At 40.2% G+C, this 18,567-nt stretch overlaps 1 protein-coding gene across 1 annotated transcript in view; it reads right to left on the bottom strand.

Moving 5' to 3' along the window:
• Positions 1-18,567, bottom strand: part of TUBG1 (tubulin gamma 1) — a 102,333-nt gene that overhangs the window by 73,543 nt on the left and 10,223 nt on the right. The window contains exon 2 of the mRNA XM_069237715.1: positions 9,006-9,118. Within this exon, the coding sequence (XP_069093816.1) occupies positions 9,006-9,118 (113 nt within the window). The remainder of the gene's footprint in view (positions 1-9,005; positions 9,119-18,567) is intronic.

Here is an 18,567-nt window from a genome sequence, read left to right as displayed (position 1 = left end):
TGACGGAACAACCCAATGGTATTACTGTTTCATCTATGTATTTGCATCTGACATCAGTACTCCTCGGGTCAGTAAACACGGTGATCACTGTTTTAAATAGAATTTAACAAAAGGTTACACAGGCTACGCAAGGAATTTTTAGACAAATCCAACAATCCGAGGCATCTAATTCCTGGTCATAGGACGTTCATCATTTGTATGGCAATGTTTTCATAGTACTCTTTGGAATGGTTGTCGTGTAGATCTTCAGTAAGCATGGTGTTTGAACCCATTAATTTTATAAAGTATAGATCATACAAGCAGATGACAAAAGCAGAGCAGTTAGGGTAGTACTGAGTAACAGGGCAAATGATATGCACAATTCATTTGTCAGCGTGCCTGCTTTCCACCTGGATTGCTCCCCCTGCACAGTTTGCTCCTTATTCTTTACCATCAATAGGCTGAGAGAGGTCACCAATACTTCGTGGTTCTGGACCCAACAGAAAACTATTGTTTATTGGGTCAAGAAGGTGGACTTACTGTAGGGCGTGGGCACAGCTTGTATCAAGGGTCAGCATCTTCAAGGCAGCACAGTCGTTGGACACAATGAATCTTCTCTTATACTCCCATTTCCTTGCAGACCAGTTCCATTACCTTATTAATGAAGTGCACCTCATTATCACTTGGAAACATCCATGGCAAGCCAAAGCGTGAAAATAATTATTTCAGCAATCATTTACCTGTAGTCATAGCATTATATAGTTTAATAGGATAGCCTTCGATACACTTGCTGGACACATACCACAGTCAGTACATACCAATACCTATTTGTAGAAGGTAGCTCAATAATGTCCATTTTCAAATGTTCAAACAGTGCCTCAGCAGATGCAAAATGTTCTGTAGTGGTAGGAATTCCTTTACCCGCATTATACTGTGTGCATACCATTAAGTTTTTACATATTTTGTACGCACATTTCCGTATATTCGTGTTTCGCCAAAACAATTTCATGCTGTTCACAATACCATCTCTTCCCAAATGGAAAGGGCCGTTCATCAATGTCATATGATTTAAGAGTTTGCCAGGTAGCATGAATTGGTAACCATGATGATCCTTCCAACAGCCATTCACAAGAGTACAATTTTGTTGCCATTTTTAATCTCTTATTCAGCTGCTTGTTTTTGCAAATCTGCTATGCTCCCCATCACTGAAGTCATAAGCACTTTCTTTTACTTCAATACGCATTCGATGGGAAACATATGTTAATGACGTGACGTTCTACGCAGTCTCTTTGGCTATCTCGTCAGTAAAAGCATGCCCTTTACAATCATAGTTAATCCAGCACTCAGATCACAGGCTCTTCTTAATGCTAATAATTCGGCTGCTTGCGCAGATAATTCGAATAGTCTACAGATTTCATTAACATTTAGTAAGGTGGTAACAGCATAGGCTGCAGTGGTTGTCCCCATCCTTCAGCTAAAAAAAGCCATCAACCCATAAGTCACCATCTTGTTCTCCCATTACTGTGTTCTGTAAAACTATTTTCCCTTTGGTCTAAGTGTGTTACATTGATGTACGGTAACATGAGGATTGAACAAACAACTGAGAATGTGTTAGTCTAGCATTTGTCAAATATTGAGTTTGGGTTTTAACAGTGTATCTACAAATGGAGGTACATACAGATATACTTTGTGTCCTAGAACCATAGTGTCCGCTTGTTTTAAGGAAACAGATGCTAATGCAGTTGTACGCAGGCATTATGGCAAAATTAAAAAAAAAAAAAAAAAAATAGAATAAGGGCCTCTTCATGTCACCCTTTCATTGGGGGTTAGAACAGCAAGTGCGCAACCATCTTGTTCATGTACAAAAAGATAAAATTATTTAGTGTAGTCAGGCATTCCAAGAGAAGGAACATCACAAAGTACCCCTTTCATTTGCAAAAAAACCAATTCTGATGTTCAGTTAACCAAGGTAAAGGTTGAGGGGTGTCTTTAGTCAGGTTATTTAGCAAGTGTTTCGAAAGAAGGCAAAAGTTAGATACTTGTTGTGTTGTAGGGATTTGAATGTCCAATATAGCTTTCAATCTGAGGGTCAAGTCTCCTTTGCCTCTTCGACTGGAGGTGTCCCAAATAGGCAACCTCCTGTTGAACATATTGCAATTTAGTTGGAGATACCCTGTGGCCATGTGGGGCAAGGAAATTTAGTAATGCAATTGTGTCAGAAGCACAGTCTTTTTCACTGGTGCTGGCCAGTAATATGCAATCTATGTATTGCATGAGAGTTATGTTTGGCGTCAACTTAAAGGCGTCTTGTTGTGCTTTTAGTGCCAGTGAATAAAAAACACAAACCTTTAAACATCTTCCTTTGTGGGGTTATCACTTTTTTTTTTAATACAGGGAGGATCTGGCTATTGCAAGGGGAACGCTGTATCTCTTGTATCACTTTGTTTCTAAGTACATCCTGTATCAATATTTCCATTTCCTCTTCTCTTGCTGGTGATGTTTTGTACTGTGGCACTTGTAGAAGAGAAACATTGTTTCACTGTTATTTGCACAGGTGCTATCGTCAAATGTTCCACATCCCTCTTACTGAAGGCCTAAATATTTTGTTTGCTTTGTCAAACATCTATTCAGGTACTGTAGTTTGAAGACGGGGGAAGTAGACATTAGTGGGAAAAGAGGAGTGTTTTGGTACATTCAAAACATGTCATCTGCAGTGCATTTTATTTTTGTATTTACTTTTTTAAATAAATCTATGCCCGATAAGTTAACTGTGCATTTATCTTTATTTAAGAAAATAATTATTGTTGGTTATTAGGCCACTGGTATAGGTCAGTGGAACGGAGACAGGGTTATGTGTGGGGATGCTAAAAAAAAAAAAAAAAAAAAAAAAAAAAAAAACACCCACAGGGGTACAGGAATTTCACCTTTTCCCTTCTACGATCGCTTCAATATATGGCCTTTTTGGATCTACTGGGATCTCCACCTGTTCCTCACTCCCTCCAGTGCTTCTCTATTGGACAAAATCATAATCAGGCAAGGGGACAGTTACCATATGGGATTTGTTAGCCTGGCTATTACATTTTGTTGGTATTCCCAGTAAGTGGGGTCATTGGTGTCATTAGAATAATGTTTCGACTTATGGGCAATAACTGGGCAAATCATTATGTTGATGTGACCCTCTGTTAAAAGAATTTCGGCATCCACCTGGGCACGTCTCATGACAGAGCGCCATATGTTTGTTTTCTGTAGTAATGGGTGTTCTCTAATACAATGATTAGGGTCTTTGCAATTGTGGCACCCATTATCTATTTGGGCATTCTGAGGTCTGTTAGTTGGTACAGAGTATCCCCTTGCCCTCCCCATCCCCACCCACACCCCCAATGGAATGTGGAACTGCCTCTCCCTTGTTGTAGATGCAGGAGCAACACAGTACTCCAACTCCTTGTGTCTCTTATCCCCAATCTGTTCTTCCTGTTCCTAGTCTCTCAACATAGTATTGGACAATGGCCAATACTTTCAATAGTGGCTTTATTCCCTATGTTGGCTTGTAGGTATGGATGGATAATCGTATACATTTTGTGGAGGCCATTTAGAAAACTGGAGAGGGATTGTTGGGCCCCTCATCAGCAGCAATCATCCCATTATGGACAGAGAACACATTTTGTATTCAGGAAAAGAAGGGTGCTTCATTTTGGCCTTTTTCTTTGTTTACAGTTATTTCACTTAGGCCAGTCTAATATTTTTGTCAGGCACTAATTCTTGCAATCTAGCCATTAACCTGCACGGGAGGGCAGTCCCTTGGCCATCATCTTTCCAGGTATCTCCCATAGTATCACTTTTGGTCCAATTAACATCTTCAAATTTTTCTTTCCCACATTTCTTCCATATATCAGACGGGAGAATGCAGAAAAAATGTGGTCTATTTCATTCAGTGTTTAATTGGCCTTTGCACAATATCTCCTCTGCTTTAGTATACTACTCATCTGGGCTTTCCCTTATATCGGGCTAGTCTTTGGAAAAGGCAATGAGTTCTATTGTAGTTCAGGGGGCACGTACATGTTAACGAATGTTATTGACATTAAAACCTTGGCATCATAGAGGTACATAAGGATTGGTACACACTTCAATCCATTCAAGATATAGTGCAAACGCAGCATTACATTACAAACGTCTCAGATTCGCAGTCATAATGGGTGAATTTATTGGGCAGTGTCCGGTCCTGTGGCTGACCCTGTTTAAACCTTAATGAATTATAACTAATAAGAGGAAAAGGAGGGCCATCCTTTATTAGGTCTACAGCAGACATATAAGAACATCAGAAATTCATCAGCCCTTTTCTTTCTGTCATTCCCTTGCGTTCTCCCTTTTTGCCTTCATTGCTTTTTTTTTTTTTTTCATATGTTTTTACCTGGAATATTTTTCCCCACCTATTCAGCACATCAAACTGCAACAGTCTTGCTTTTCTCTTTCCTTTCTCAAACATACACTCCCTTAGATAATTCAATTTAAGATAATGAAAAAGTGGCATTCAATGGAAATTGTAATGAGGGATCCTTTTCTGTGTATTCATGAAAAAAACAACAACAAAAACAGTCCAGTCTCCATCCCTTGTTTAGTCATCTCCCATGCTGGAGTTCCTTTTACTGAACATAGCTGTACTTCATCTACATTACACAATGTACTACAACTGCCACGCATTAATACTACTTCTATAAAATAATAATTTTAGTGCGGTTATGGTGGATCTTCGCTGTCACAGTGCAAATGCTTCTAGCCGTTCCACTAGTTACTAAAAATATACATCATGTTGGACTTCCACATATTATTTTAGTGTGGTAGTGGTGAATCTTCTTTGTCACAATGCAAATGCTTCCAGTCATACCACTAGTCACACTGACTTAATCTACGATCAATGACCGAAAAATGTCACTATTAACAGCTTCTACTACATCAAAATGTTCAGATTTTCTTTCCACAGAAGCCACTATGGTGCTGCACAGATGGTGTCGAGTCGAATTTGCCTACATTGATTAATAGTAAGTCACTTATTCTTGGTTGTGTTCCTAATTGTGAATATTGTGGCAGTCCATTTAATGGGATTAATTACCACCCAGCTCAGCAGATCAAGCTCCATTGTCTCTCAGTGCAGAACAACCCGATTTTAAATCTTTGTCTCTAGCATACAGCAATCAATTCCAAGGCACCTGTCTATATTTGTATTAGATTAAACTTTTACACACCTTCCCACATTTTATAGTTATTCTCCGGTCTTAGTCGTAATCTATCCATTGATTGCATCACCAACTCGGAAAAACATTAAGATTTGGTTCATCACAGCTAGCATTTAACATGATTTATTGTGCTTCATTTGCTCATCCGCCTAGCACCATGAAACCCTTTGGTGTATACTCATGAGTACTAAAAAAAACATCATTGTTTGAACTGTCAGCCTTAGGGTGGTCTTCCACCAAACATTTTGCCTTTTCCCTCCGGTTTTTGCTGAAATTTATTTTTGTTGGCTCTAGGACTCCGCACCTTATCCATGCTAAAGTGTTTGTGCTTTCTCCCTTAAACATGGTAAAATGGCCTTATACCAGACTGGCATATTTAATGTACTTATAAACCTCTTGTAGAATGGTGTACCATATTTGAAGGACCTGTAAATTAAACACTACTAATGGGCCTGCAGCACTTATTGTGCCACCCATTAAAGGAACCCCTTAAAACAGGTCCCAGGTCTGCCACGGCAGCATAAAAGCAGTTTTAAACTGCCAATTTAGCTTTGCAATGTAACACCCTTGCCAAGTCCTAAACTCCCCTCTTATTACATATATGTCACCCAAACGGTAGGTCCTAGATAGGCCATAGGGCAGGGTGCACTGTAGTTAAATGATTCTCCATGTACTTTTAAGTTTCACGTATCCTGGCAGTGAAAAGCTCCTAAATTCATTTTTCACTACTATGAGGCCTACCTCTCCTAAAGGAATACACTGGCATGTTTTAGTACATTTAACAAGTGCTAACTTTCGTTTGGGAACATGTGAACATTTCAGGTTTGGTATCTGAGAAATTCTAATTTAAAAAATCCTTGTAAATGGTGAAGTTAGACTATAAATTATAATTTTGAAAATACCACTGTTAGAAAGTTGCCATGTTCCTGCTCTATATGATGCCTGCAGCCTTTTCCTGGGTTACATGACTGATTGTAGTTGGTAGTTGGGCTACGTTTATTCCTCCAAGACAGCCAAACAATAGAGGGCTTAGTTGTGCCTAGATGGGCCACCACTGGCAGGTTGTTAGCGGGGAGGGGCCAAATGGGCTGGGCACAGCCCTACTTGCAACTGAATAGGCTGTGCCCTACCTTCGCACAAAGGAATTGTCACAGCTGCATAGTTCACGCACACCAACAGAAGCCAGGACAGGGGAGGCAGGACACTTCAAGCACTTTAAGGAGGGTCCTCTAGAAACTTCTTCATTGTATGCACTTCAGTTTACTTTCTGGACCTTTGGAGGGTCTCTCAGAGGAGTGTCTACTGTGCACTCCACAACAAAACTACTTTGGTGCACCTGGATGGACTGCTTTGCTGCTTGAAGCATGCCTTGAACCCTCAGATACTTGCACTGATGCTTGAGCCCTGTCCCACTGTCTAAACCCAGGACTACCAGCTTGACTCCAATGGCTAGTAGTCTGGCCACCTAGTCAGAGCCTGGGGGGGGGGGGGGGGGGGACAGAAAAGATTCCAACCATCTTAAACTCACATCTGAACCTAGCCTGAGTGAGGCCTATCTCCACAAGTGGTCACCCTCTAGTACTGGACCCTTGGTGGTGGTGCGAAAAGTGCCCAGACAGCTGAAAGTCAAAACTTGCGACATAGAAAATGTTTGGACAAAAACTGGTTTGAGAACCAAGAGAAAATTTGGACCAACTTGCTCGTCTATAAGCCAAAAGTGCACCGCTGGTCGGCCTGACTTCGCAGCAGTTTCAGCTATGTTCTTCTCCGCAGCAGAAAATCCTGCTTAGTGGTCCTTCACTAAAAGGGTATCTGGCCTCGTGAAACTTTTGCCAGCTCCAGTCTCATCCAACTGGACATTTTCGACTTCCAAAAAGCGAGATTAAGTACAAAAGATGAAGCCTTTATCGTGGACTTTGTCCAGCAGCTCCCCGATGCTGCACCTCCTACTCGGACACCACCTGTAGCCTTGACCCACTGTACTTCAACCTTCTTAGACTTTTTGTTAAAATTTCTTCCAGGTCTGAAGGTAAGCGCCAATCAGGCCCAATCAACTTTTTTGTTTCTGACTCACGCTCCATCACGATCTTCTATATTTTTCTACTTTGTACTCTATTTTTCTAAACTGGGCTACCAGAGAGTTAAGCACAGGTTTAGTGGTTTTTGTGTGTCACCCTGACAAAGACTGTGGCTGTTGCTTGAGCAGGATTAACACCTCACTCAACCAATAACCCAATTTATCACAACCATTACACGGTTTCATTGAGGTATCAGTCCCTTGAGCAAGGGCAGTAAATCCTCTCCACTAATGTCCTGTAAAAATTATTTAAGAGAAGAGTGTCTGCAAAAAGACAAAGCCTGGAGGAACAGCACACTTGGCAGGGTTGCAGTTTAACACTCACCACTACATAATCTATTTTAGCCCAAAGCAGGAGAGAATATGGGAAAGCTCATGTGGTGAACGGACATTTTTTAACGGTATTCAATGTTGTGCAGAACCTTTACAGACATTTTTTATCGCTGTCAAGCCCTTTGACTATGAAGTGCTGTACCCAGAACAACTGTGAGTGGGGTCAGATTCAGAACAAATTACAGAATCTAGCAAGGAATGTGGAGGAGGGGAGAAACATTAAACTGGGTTAGAAGCACACAACACATAGTACAGTTAGTTTTCATAAACCTGCATTATACATATTAACAGTCTGAGGCACAGGGAGATGACAATTCTGAAACAGAAACACACAACTGTGCTATTTCCAAGTTTAGAATCCAGGTTTCCAAGTTCTAAAGTCATCAATTTAGCAAGTAATCCATAACTCCTCCCTCGGATTGAAGATGTTACTAATTCATTAGGTGGGGCAAACATTATTTTTGGCTATTATGTTGGTGTGTTTCCTCGCCATAGAACCCCTCATCACCTGAATAACCTATTCCCATCTTGAGAGGGACGTTACTATAGATTGTGAAAAGTTTTTATACAGTGTTCGTCACTATGAAAATGTTAAGACATACAACTGAACAGACACTCAGCCCTTTTCAGTTCATAGACTTCAACTGAGAATCCAGGACGGTTGTTTGTCCCTTTACTTGATTTCATTAGTGGTGAGATAAGGTAGTATAGAACTCACTTTAGCAAACCAGAAATTATGTGAAGTAGTCTTAGTAGGAGGTGGGTTGTGGACCAGGGTTGCAAATGATAAATGTAAACACTGGTTAGGCCGGTTTTTGGCATCATCATGCTCATGGAAATTAGAGGATACATCCTTGATTCTTACTGTGGGAGATATAAATACATAGTCAAAAAGGACTCTGTAGCGGCTAGACTGATGGTGGGGGACAGAACTCTTTTTGTTCATTTACTTGAAAACTATGGAATTTGATGTCAGTGAAAAGAAGTGGAATTTGGTCAAGCGAGTTATGAATTGGGGGATGAAATGAGCACTTGGTAAGTAAGGCTATTGTTCACATGGTGACCATCTGAACTTATTGTCTTGGTTTCTTCCGGGTAGTAATTATTAGCACATCAAGGAACACTTTTGACAGGTCAAAATCAGATTTAAGTAGGTTTTGTGCTACATAGAATAAGTTCTTAAGTCTGCCACAGGAAGATCACAAAATGTACTAAAGTAGCTGTGTTGTTTTTCTATGAAAATGCTTTATGATGTGTTTTGGCTAAGCCACGTATGCCCAACAGATAACAAATGAGCACTACTCCACTCCACCAGTCTCGATGGGGAAATTATACACGTTCACCATGAAAATTAAGAAAATTCTGCAAATATCAAAAGAGTATACCTGATAGAAAAACACATCCTTTCTGTCTGTGCCCTCAGTGGCAAATTCTTCTACAATTCCTTCTGGACTTATCCCATGCTCTGCACACAGCTGCTTCCAGAACTCAAAACCAACTGCAAAAACAAAAGTGAAAAGCAACTCTTATTAGTATTACCCATGTTTGAGATAACGATTCATCAAGTTATCTGGTGCTCAAACTCAAAATTAGTACAGTATTCTGTACTCTAGAATTAAAGTCCTAGCATACAACATACTAACTTTCAGCAATAAGGCAACATGAAAATAGTCATCGCCAAAACCAAAAGCTTTGGCTTGGTCATATTGAAATGGTTTTATTGTAACACTAGCAATGTCTTTGTTTCTGAACATAGAAGCTTTACAGCCAGTCTCACTAAGTGTTAATTTTCAAAATATTAAAGTTGTGCAAGTCCATAATAATGAAATGTTGACGTGACAAGCATTTACCTGGTTAGCTGAATATATAGTATTGTGTTACAAGCATTGAATTAGGGGGGGCGCATCTGGTAGATTCCCCTAAGCCCAAAGGGAAACTGACCTTTTTGGAGAAAAGTAGAACTGGCAAGTGTATCTCTCCTCCCCTACAGAGTTATGTTCTTGAGTATTAAGTAAGCTAACCCTGTCAGGGTCTTATCTGCAGTGGTATGTATTGAGACTGCACCCTGAAATCATAATGCACGTATATCGATGTTAAAATAGATGATTATTCATTATACATCTGCGAACCGTGCATTAGAAAGACTAAATATTATAAACAACTCAGTAGTTATTATACACCTTAGGTCAAAGGTTACCCTTTTTGCTGCTAGGCCTACCCTACCCCCTGAATCCCACGCACTAAGGTGGAGACTCAGATTGACCTTGTAGGCCCAGCCACACAAGTGGAGCAGATTTTTTTTTTTTTTTTTTATCAACCCAGGTGGGGCAATACTTGGTGGTAGGAATTTTGTGCATTCCTGCAGTTTTCATCACAGAAATGTAGGGAAAATGCGTGACTTTAGGAAAAGTTTTGTGGGTAAGTAAATGGTATGGGGTGCATTTGAAGCACAACACCCTGGACTTTCCCCATGCCTACTTTTCAGAAGTGACGGGTCCAGTAGGTTTTTCCAGGTAGCAGCCTACCCAAGCCAAAAAGGTGCAGCCATTCACCACTGCAAGTGGGACGATATTAGGTGTTAGCCAAGCTCTGCTGGCCCATACGTGAAATCAACACCCAAAAGAGTCAATTCTCCTTTTGTTTACCATTGGGATGAGATGTCTTAGTCAGCAAGGGGGGCGGGGGAATGGGGGTGGAAAAAATACTTTACCCATTTTGAGGGAGTGTGTGGGCATTGTCATGCCCATTCTGGCCAACCCCCACACTAATATATATATATATGTATATATATATATATTATTTTTTTTTCGCCCACTGGTGCCTAGCAGGCTACTGGGGGTTAGGGGCAGAAGAGTGATTTTTTTTTTGGGGGGTGGGGGGTGGAAGGGCATTGCCATGCCCATTCTGGGCAGCCCCCACCCCTACACTAATAAAAAATAAAATAAAAATCCCTGGTGCCTAGCAGACTTTGTCTGTTACTAAGAGTCTTTCCTGTACATAAACATTGACAAGATGTGCAGGTAGCTTTAGCATGGCCTTGTCATAATAACGCGTCACATCACTCACTTTAAACTGCTAACCAAATGCAAGAAGTCATTCAACTGTCAAGGGTGTGGAGAGTGCTGGAAAGAGGGAGCAAGAGAAAGGTGAGAAAAGAGAAGGGAGGGAAACAGCGAAGGCAAGAAAAGAGGAAGTTAAAGGGTTACAAAGATCGAATACCGTAAGATTAAAGCAGGAGAGGGGATTAAGGTGGGTGATGTAAAAGAAAAGTTAACGCCACCTGAAAAAGGAAAAAGGTAATCTTTGTGGTTAGTGGGGAAAAAAGACAGGAAGAAATAAAAATTAACATAAGGAGATAAAATGGCAATGGGGCGAGAGGGCGAAAAAGTACTAGGTAGAAATAGAACCTCAGCACAAGATAATTAAATAGAACACAGAAAGAGAAACGTGTGTGGAAATGATAAAGTATGGATAGATGGAGAAGAACAATGAGAGGAGGAGACCTAGCGGTAACAAAAGAAAATAATGAGAAGAGGATCAGACAGACAGCAACAAGCAATTACACCGTTTTAGAGAGACAGAAAGGCAGGAGGAGTGAATAGAATCAGTCAAACTGTACGCACTACTAAACTGAACTGTCACGGTTATTGACTATGCCTGGTAATATGAGCTGTACCTCACTAGCGCCCAATTTCACAGTCCATTTTTTTTCATTCCCAAGTGTTGTCGTTATTTTACACTGCCAATGTCACAGGTAAGACTGACTGTACAGGTAGGTTAGGCAAAAACTTTGGGAGCACGGGGTCAATAATAATGCTACACAAATATTACATATCCAAAAATAGGCCTTCCATAAATTAGACTGATAATATTTAAAATAAAAAAAATAAAAACAAGCTCTGACTCAAAAAAAATACGGAATTATGGTTCAATCATTCAAAATGCAAAACCTAACTAAAATATCACCCTTTTATTGGTCACAATTCAACCTCTACAGGAAGGAGGTGGCTCAAAGCACTAGCTATAGACCAATGTTATCTAGAATCGCAGCTGCCTTTCGTTGCTGGACGGCTGGTGAAAATTAGGGTTATCAATAAAGCACTACTTTGTGATTTGGGATCGCAAATAACTTTAGAAGAAAATGGTTTACAAAGAAAGAAAACGGGTTAGCCCTACACTAAATTATCAGTGGAAAGGAGCAGTGGAGGTGAACTATTATATTATGAAAAAAGGCCAATGTGGTATGTGGCAAAGACCCAACTATGGAGCACACCAACCGAGCTGCAAAAGACCTATAAATGACCCAAATGAAGATTGCGATGGGAGGATTCATATCAATGGAAGGCCTCCATAAGAATACTAGGATGTTATAGTTTCAAGAGTGTGAAGGACAGATATGGCAGCGCAATGGAGAACCAACTCGAGGCAACTGAGACCACATGCTTGCTGAAAATTCCATATTCAGGACAAAAGTTTAAGATGTGCAAAAGGGCAGTGCAATTCACATTATTAACAGGAAGATCAGATATACACTTGATTTGCCCCACACAGAAGTAAAGGATCAGAGATTTAGAAGAATGGGCAGTGGCGGAGGAAGTTTTCCTCAAGCTGGTCTGCAGAGAAGACAAAGTGGTAAAGATGTAACACAATGGAGGGCACCCACACCCGACCTGATGTGTCTGGCAGATACAACACCACTGCACACAAAGGATGGTAGACGTGAACACTGGAACCCAGACTGGCTTCCCTTGCTAGAGGTCCATATCTTGGAATCACTGTAGTCGATTAAACAGATGTACACGAGGGACAAAATGGCAGGATGGGGACTATCTTTGGAGTGCCATGACAGACCGTGTGCTCAACCCCAAAGCCCCTACAAACAAGAAAACAGAAATAAAATGTTGACTGGCGTCCCTTTTGTACACTGTGATCGCTGACCTTGTTACTTATTCAGATATTTGATCCTCATTAATTTAAAACGAACATTGTGTAAACAAAGATAACTGAAAAATTGATCATTCTTGTAACCATTTCATTTCTTCAAAAACAATTTAATTGCATTTTATCATTTGTAAGGTGATTTATTAATAACACATGGTTTCTTTTGGTAAAAAAAGTAAAACGCCCCAATTATGGATTGTGGCTGTCTGCATTATAGAGCAGGTTAAACATAGTGGTCAAAGAAACGAGTTTCATTTTAATTAACATTCCCAATAAAGCACTATGCGTTCTTATTAACGAGCACTGGCACAGGTTATAATTTCTTCGACACAGACAATTAGAGAGCACAACAAAGGTTTATGCTGAATAGAGGTTCTTCCTTGTAACAGGTCACATTGGGTCCACCGATCTTTAAAAAATGGCAAAGTTTCGAATCACAACAATGCCAAACCTTAAACTTGTTCCATGCTGCACAATCAGAACAAATTGTTTACTAGCTTCTTTCCGCTGGAGCTAGTCTCCCACACTAACGTTACATATTGGGCAGACCCCACTTTAGTTGACTGACTTTTGCAGAGTCCTAATTAATCGAGTGCATACATTGAGAGCGGTCTACTCTAAACGGCCACTAAAGAAATATGTAAACTCTGCTCATCCGCATTCTGCTTTACACTCGATTGGCCAGGTACCCAAACAAACTAGGATGGTTAGTCACATTGTTGACACTTTGGTAAGTCCGAGTGCTAATTTCACTCTTTATGCTGAGCATTTATGTTCCAATACTTACAGATAAAACTGACGACATCAATTGTACGTTTCACTCCGCTCCCGTATGAATTCTACCCTTCCCATTAGGTTGTTTGGGGGGGGAAAAAAAACCTCTCCTTTTAAACTCTTGTAAGAAGTCTCTGCTTTCTCGCCGAATGACAGTAAAGCAAAACTGGCCACCTAATCGGACTCTCCTTCAAACATTTGCACTTTGGCAGTCACCAAAAGCGGGTTGACAACATTACACCTAGCTTCAAGACACTCTGCAATCAGTCTTTGTCCGATTATCAATTTGCTAAGGAGAAATCATTGGCTACTTACCTCTTTGGAAATCAGTCAGTTCTGGAAACCTTTTTAATTTATGGCCCATTTCTCACTTACCTTTCTAGTTTAAAGGTACAGAAAGCTCTGTCAACAAGGAATGCTCTGTATTTGATGTGAAAAACAGATCTCTGACCAATTAAATTCTGGAAACATGGAGACCATTCTCTTCAGCATGGAGAGGGCTGACTTATCCGATGACCAGTGGCCCTTCAAACTGGGTGAAATGCCTCAACCACCTCTGTTTGCACACACTTTAGGAGAAGATTTTATCATGGCCCTTTCCGTTTAAAGGACCTGCAGCTCATGAGCAGACTGGATTCAGGGACACAACTTTTAATTTCACTCTCTTCACTTCACCATGTTGTGGAAGTCATTTAATCTCTCTGAGCAGTAATTCCTTTGTCTGCCTAAAATGGGATCTCCCAGGTTAAAAAATAAATAAAAACCTAAATACACTAGAAAATAAAACAGAAGACAGTACTGAAAAACATAATTCTGGCTTGAGTGTTTTTTGTTCTCATTACTCAGCAGGCACTTATCTGCCTACTTTGCTAAAAAGAACTGCTATTTTTTTTAAATGGGAAATTTTACATTATTTTGTACTTGGCAGTTGCCAAACTAATGATATAGCTGCTGTGCAGTGCACATCATCGGCTTACTTTGGGTCCCATTATTTCATAGATTAAACCAACCGTTAGCTTTCACCAAATGTCCCACGTGTGAACAACGGATGGAGTCAGTTTTAATTACCAAAACACTACAGTAAAAACAGGTAAAAGAAAAAAAAAAAAAAAAATCATAGGGCAAACCATTTCTCAGTTAATATCATCAATGCTTCACTTTAATTACTAGCATAACTGGAACTTGTTTTTGCCTGTTGTAATGTTCCTCTAACTAGCCTCTCTCTACATATGGTGCAACAACAGAAAACGTTCTCTGTTCCAAGCTAGATATTCTCCTGTCAAATGCATAAGGGGAACAAAGGGCTTTCTTTTGACCTGCAGTATCAAATTTCCAGTGTACCGCCCCCACCTGTGTGCTTTTAAACACGGCATGCACAGATGGTATTTGAAAAACAGGTATTCCCCACAGTACTGCATTGTAAAGTAGATTAAATGGGGAATATAGAGACTAATGGTCTAGTGAAAGGCTGCTGAACCGAAGAGGGAACAAAGGCTCAAAACGTTGAGCACTTTAATAATGAAAAGGAAATGGTCATTTGAGTATCACAATTCTAAGTCCATTTACAGTACACAATAATACAACTTATAATGCACTAGGAAACTCAAACTACAAAATGTGGAGTAGTTACAGAGAATATTGGAAGACAAAGTCACTGCTATTTTACTGTTGTTTTTAGTGTTAAATAGCTGCAAAGAGCAACAACAGCAAATACCCTACTCTTAGTCGTTGAGTATTAAGGGGTACCAGTAACATATTACACAGTCGGTCTTCATGCAAAGCCAGAACATCAGCAGATACCTAATACCACAATCCTTTTTATTTGCAATGCACAATAAAAAATTAAGTTTCAGGACTTTTTGTAGTATCGATATCGCAAGACATCATACCGCCAAAAGCAGCAGAGGGATGTAAATCAAAATACTATAGTGCATCTTGATAGGACTTCAGCCCTTGTATCACAAGGTGTACAAGTCCACACTACTTCGATAACCTACCAAAGCTTAACCATGTTTCTATGCCTTCATGGGAGGCATATTTACTATAAATGCACAATCAGGATTATGTGCTGCGACGACTTTTCTAGACAGTCTATACCTCAACACCCCAGCAATAGCAGCTCGAGAATGTAGAAGAAGCACACTACTACCATAGTAGCATTTGGTCCTCACTGTATTGCAATACCTGGGGGAGGGGAGCACACTCCTACTGTAGTAGCATATGATGCCCACTGCACTGCGATAACTGTAAAACATAATATTTTACGTAACTCAGAAGTACGATGTGTTCACCGTCAGTTAGTAGAGCCAGTACTGGTATTTCTGTGCAATGCTGAAACTTGTTTCTGGTGACTGCCCATTTCCAACAGAAAATAGCAGTTAAAATTCATCCGGTCAAGTACCATTCCAAAAAGACACAGGGGCACCACAAAACTAGAAAGCCTTTAACACTGCCTGGGAGAGGGAGCCCACCAGCGTACAATCCCCTTACATTCCCACCTCAAACCCAATTACCTTTGTTTTTTTTCCACTGAATAGCACTAAATGCCCACATATTCCACATCCAAAGATTTTATTCCACCTATTTTAGATTAGCATATGGTTCAATGACCATTGCTACACTAGACAACTCTACCTCACTGCCATAAATTAAAATGACGATTCCTTTTTTACTGAATGTCAAACTCCCTTTCAGTCACACAGCTGTTGTTTCTCTGTATGCTCAGAACATCTGACTAAATCATTCAGAACACTAGCAGGGCAAGAAATAGAACATGGACTCAGCACTGGAAATAAACATACAGCGAGACCAATCAGCATATGTGACAGGTGCTATAAGAACATAGTACCACATCACCTTATTCCCTTATGAAAAAAAATAAGAAAAAAAAAAAAAAAAAACTTTTCACAAAAGGCAAAAACATACAGAGAAAAAAAGAAGTATATGCATTGAAAACACCCACAGGAACACATGACAAAATAATTACTGCAAATAGCAATCTTTAAACATCATATGAATGTAAACATTGCAGGCGGTTCTGCATAAGTTCTTCTGAAAATCCTTGCATGGGGAAAAAAAAAAAAAAAAAAAAAAAAAAAAAAAAAAAAATCAGAAGAATTACTTCTTGAAGAGACACCGGCTGATGTAAAAGCAGAAGATGATACATTTATAACTCCAGAGCCACTCAAACCATCACTTCTCCCACCAAAGCAAAGTGAACTTTTCAACAAATCCCTAGTCCTAAAAGATGAAATGGTACACTGTAGACCAACATCACCACCTGCCCACCATGAACTATCAAGATAAGAATCACCATTTTTCTTTGCAATCAGAATTTTCTTGGCTTGCTAAGGAGAAACCTTACAAGGCTTCTCATATTTCACCAACCCTTTCCCTCCAATAACACTGTAATTTTAGAAAAATTGGTTACTCTAGTAATAAGCTTAAATTCTCCTTTTTTAATCCTATTTTTTTTTTTTTTTTTTAATAAGAACCCAATCTCCAAATCACAATTCTCTGCGACATGTATGTGCTAAAAACTAGAGTTTGTGGCTGATTGTTTACTCATGACTCTCTCCTCAATATTAAGACCATCTCTTGAATTGGTGAGACCCCCCCTTAAGATTCTTAGGTCAGTCAGTAAAGTCAAAAGAGACCCACTTTGAAAAATAGTCCATTGAGACCTTAATATATTTTTTTACTTGCAGGCAATAACTCAAAAGGTCCAGTAAAATCAAGTGCTGCTTTATTCCGTGGACCCCCTGGTGAAGGAACCACACTCAAGGGAGTTTCAAAAGTATTTGTCTGAAATCAGACAATCATCTTGGAAAGCCAGCACACCAGGGTTATCCAACAAATGGTGTCCATAAATTTCTGAAACACGCTTGCTGCAGAAGCCAACCAAACCAGCATGTGCAAGCCAAAAGGTGTGAAAGATTGTTAAATCCTTGAATTCTACAGCAAGTGAATTCTGATGGTACACTGATCTGAGATCCAACAAGGAAAATAAATTTAGACTTTCCCAGGTTGGCCAGTAATTCATTTACCTTTGGTAAAGGATGACAGTCAAGAACAATGTATTCGCTTAAGGTGTGCAGGTCCAGACAAACTGATCGCACCTGTGTTTTTCCTCTTACCGTAACCACTGGGCTAACCGACTGCATAACTCCTTCCGAACATAGTTTATCCAACAGTTTTTAGGGGTGAGCGCAAAGTGCTCCGTCCCCTGTTGTAATCTCTCTTTGGGCTTCAAATCACGCCCATGTCACGTCAGTCACTTTCATTGGTTCGTGGGCTGCCTTTTAAAATCCGCTTGCCTTCATTAGTGAAAGGCATGCATATGTCATGCCTTTTCCGGTGTTTATCCCTCCTCGAGCGCACCAACCAACTAATGAAAACATACGAGGCTTGATGTTTTCAGTCTGGTTTCTGGACTATTTTTTCCTCTTTATTTTGCAGCGTGATCTCGCTGGCCAGTAGTCTAGCGCTTTGCATGACATCGATCCTGTTACATATGTAATTGCACTTTGCCGTTACATGGATAATTGCACTTTTGCTGAGAGGTTTCACTGCGAGCAAACTTTTATTTCCCTTTGTGTGTTTGCTTTGCGCTGATGCCGGCTGGCTTATGTGAAACTTTTACTTTTCAGTTTATATGGCAAGAAAAGTCCAATTAGTTATGTGAAACTGTTTTACTTTAAATTTTCAATTTACGTGGCAAGAAAAGTCCGGTTAGGAGTTTACAATGCTAATAGCTGTTACTCGAGCAAACGCAAGACCCTCTGCATTGCAAATGCTTGTGTTTTGAGTGCTAGGCTGGGAGGAGGATGCATCGGGTCCACAGGTAAGGCATTGACGGTGAATGGCCTTCACTTTACGGGGCTAGTGGCATGGGCCACAGTAGCCTGTTTCGGCTGCTCTGTGCAACGCCTGCTTACCTGCTGCAAGAGAAAGTAGGAAGATAATAGACTGGCCCTGCCGGTTCTAGGTGGGCGTGGGCACGGCGGGTTTTACACGCTAGTTGCCAGGTAATCTCCTTCTATTCCTGTGTTTCGTCAGTTGTGAGCTCCACGCATGATGAGGCAGCGTGCAATTTATGTTCACGCCAAGCTTATCCGTGGCGATCTTGTGCGTGATCACGGTTTCAGTGGAACTGGTTTCTAATGCTATTTTTTGTTGGTGTCCATTAATTTCACAGGGGATTCTTGTTAAATCCTAGGATACCTCATTTCT

Source organism: Pleurodeles waltl, chromosome 6 (assembly GCF_031143425.1).
Source record: "Pleurodeles waltl isolate 20211129_DDA chromosome 6, aPleWal1.hap1.20221129, whole genome shotgun sequence".
Taxonomy (NCBI): domain Eukaryota; kingdom Metazoa; phylum Chordata; class Amphibia; order Caudata; family Salamandridae; genus Pleurodeles; species Pleurodeles waltl.
Note: the sequence above shows the minus strand (reverse complement) of the source record. Positions and strands in the feature narration are given on the sequence as shown.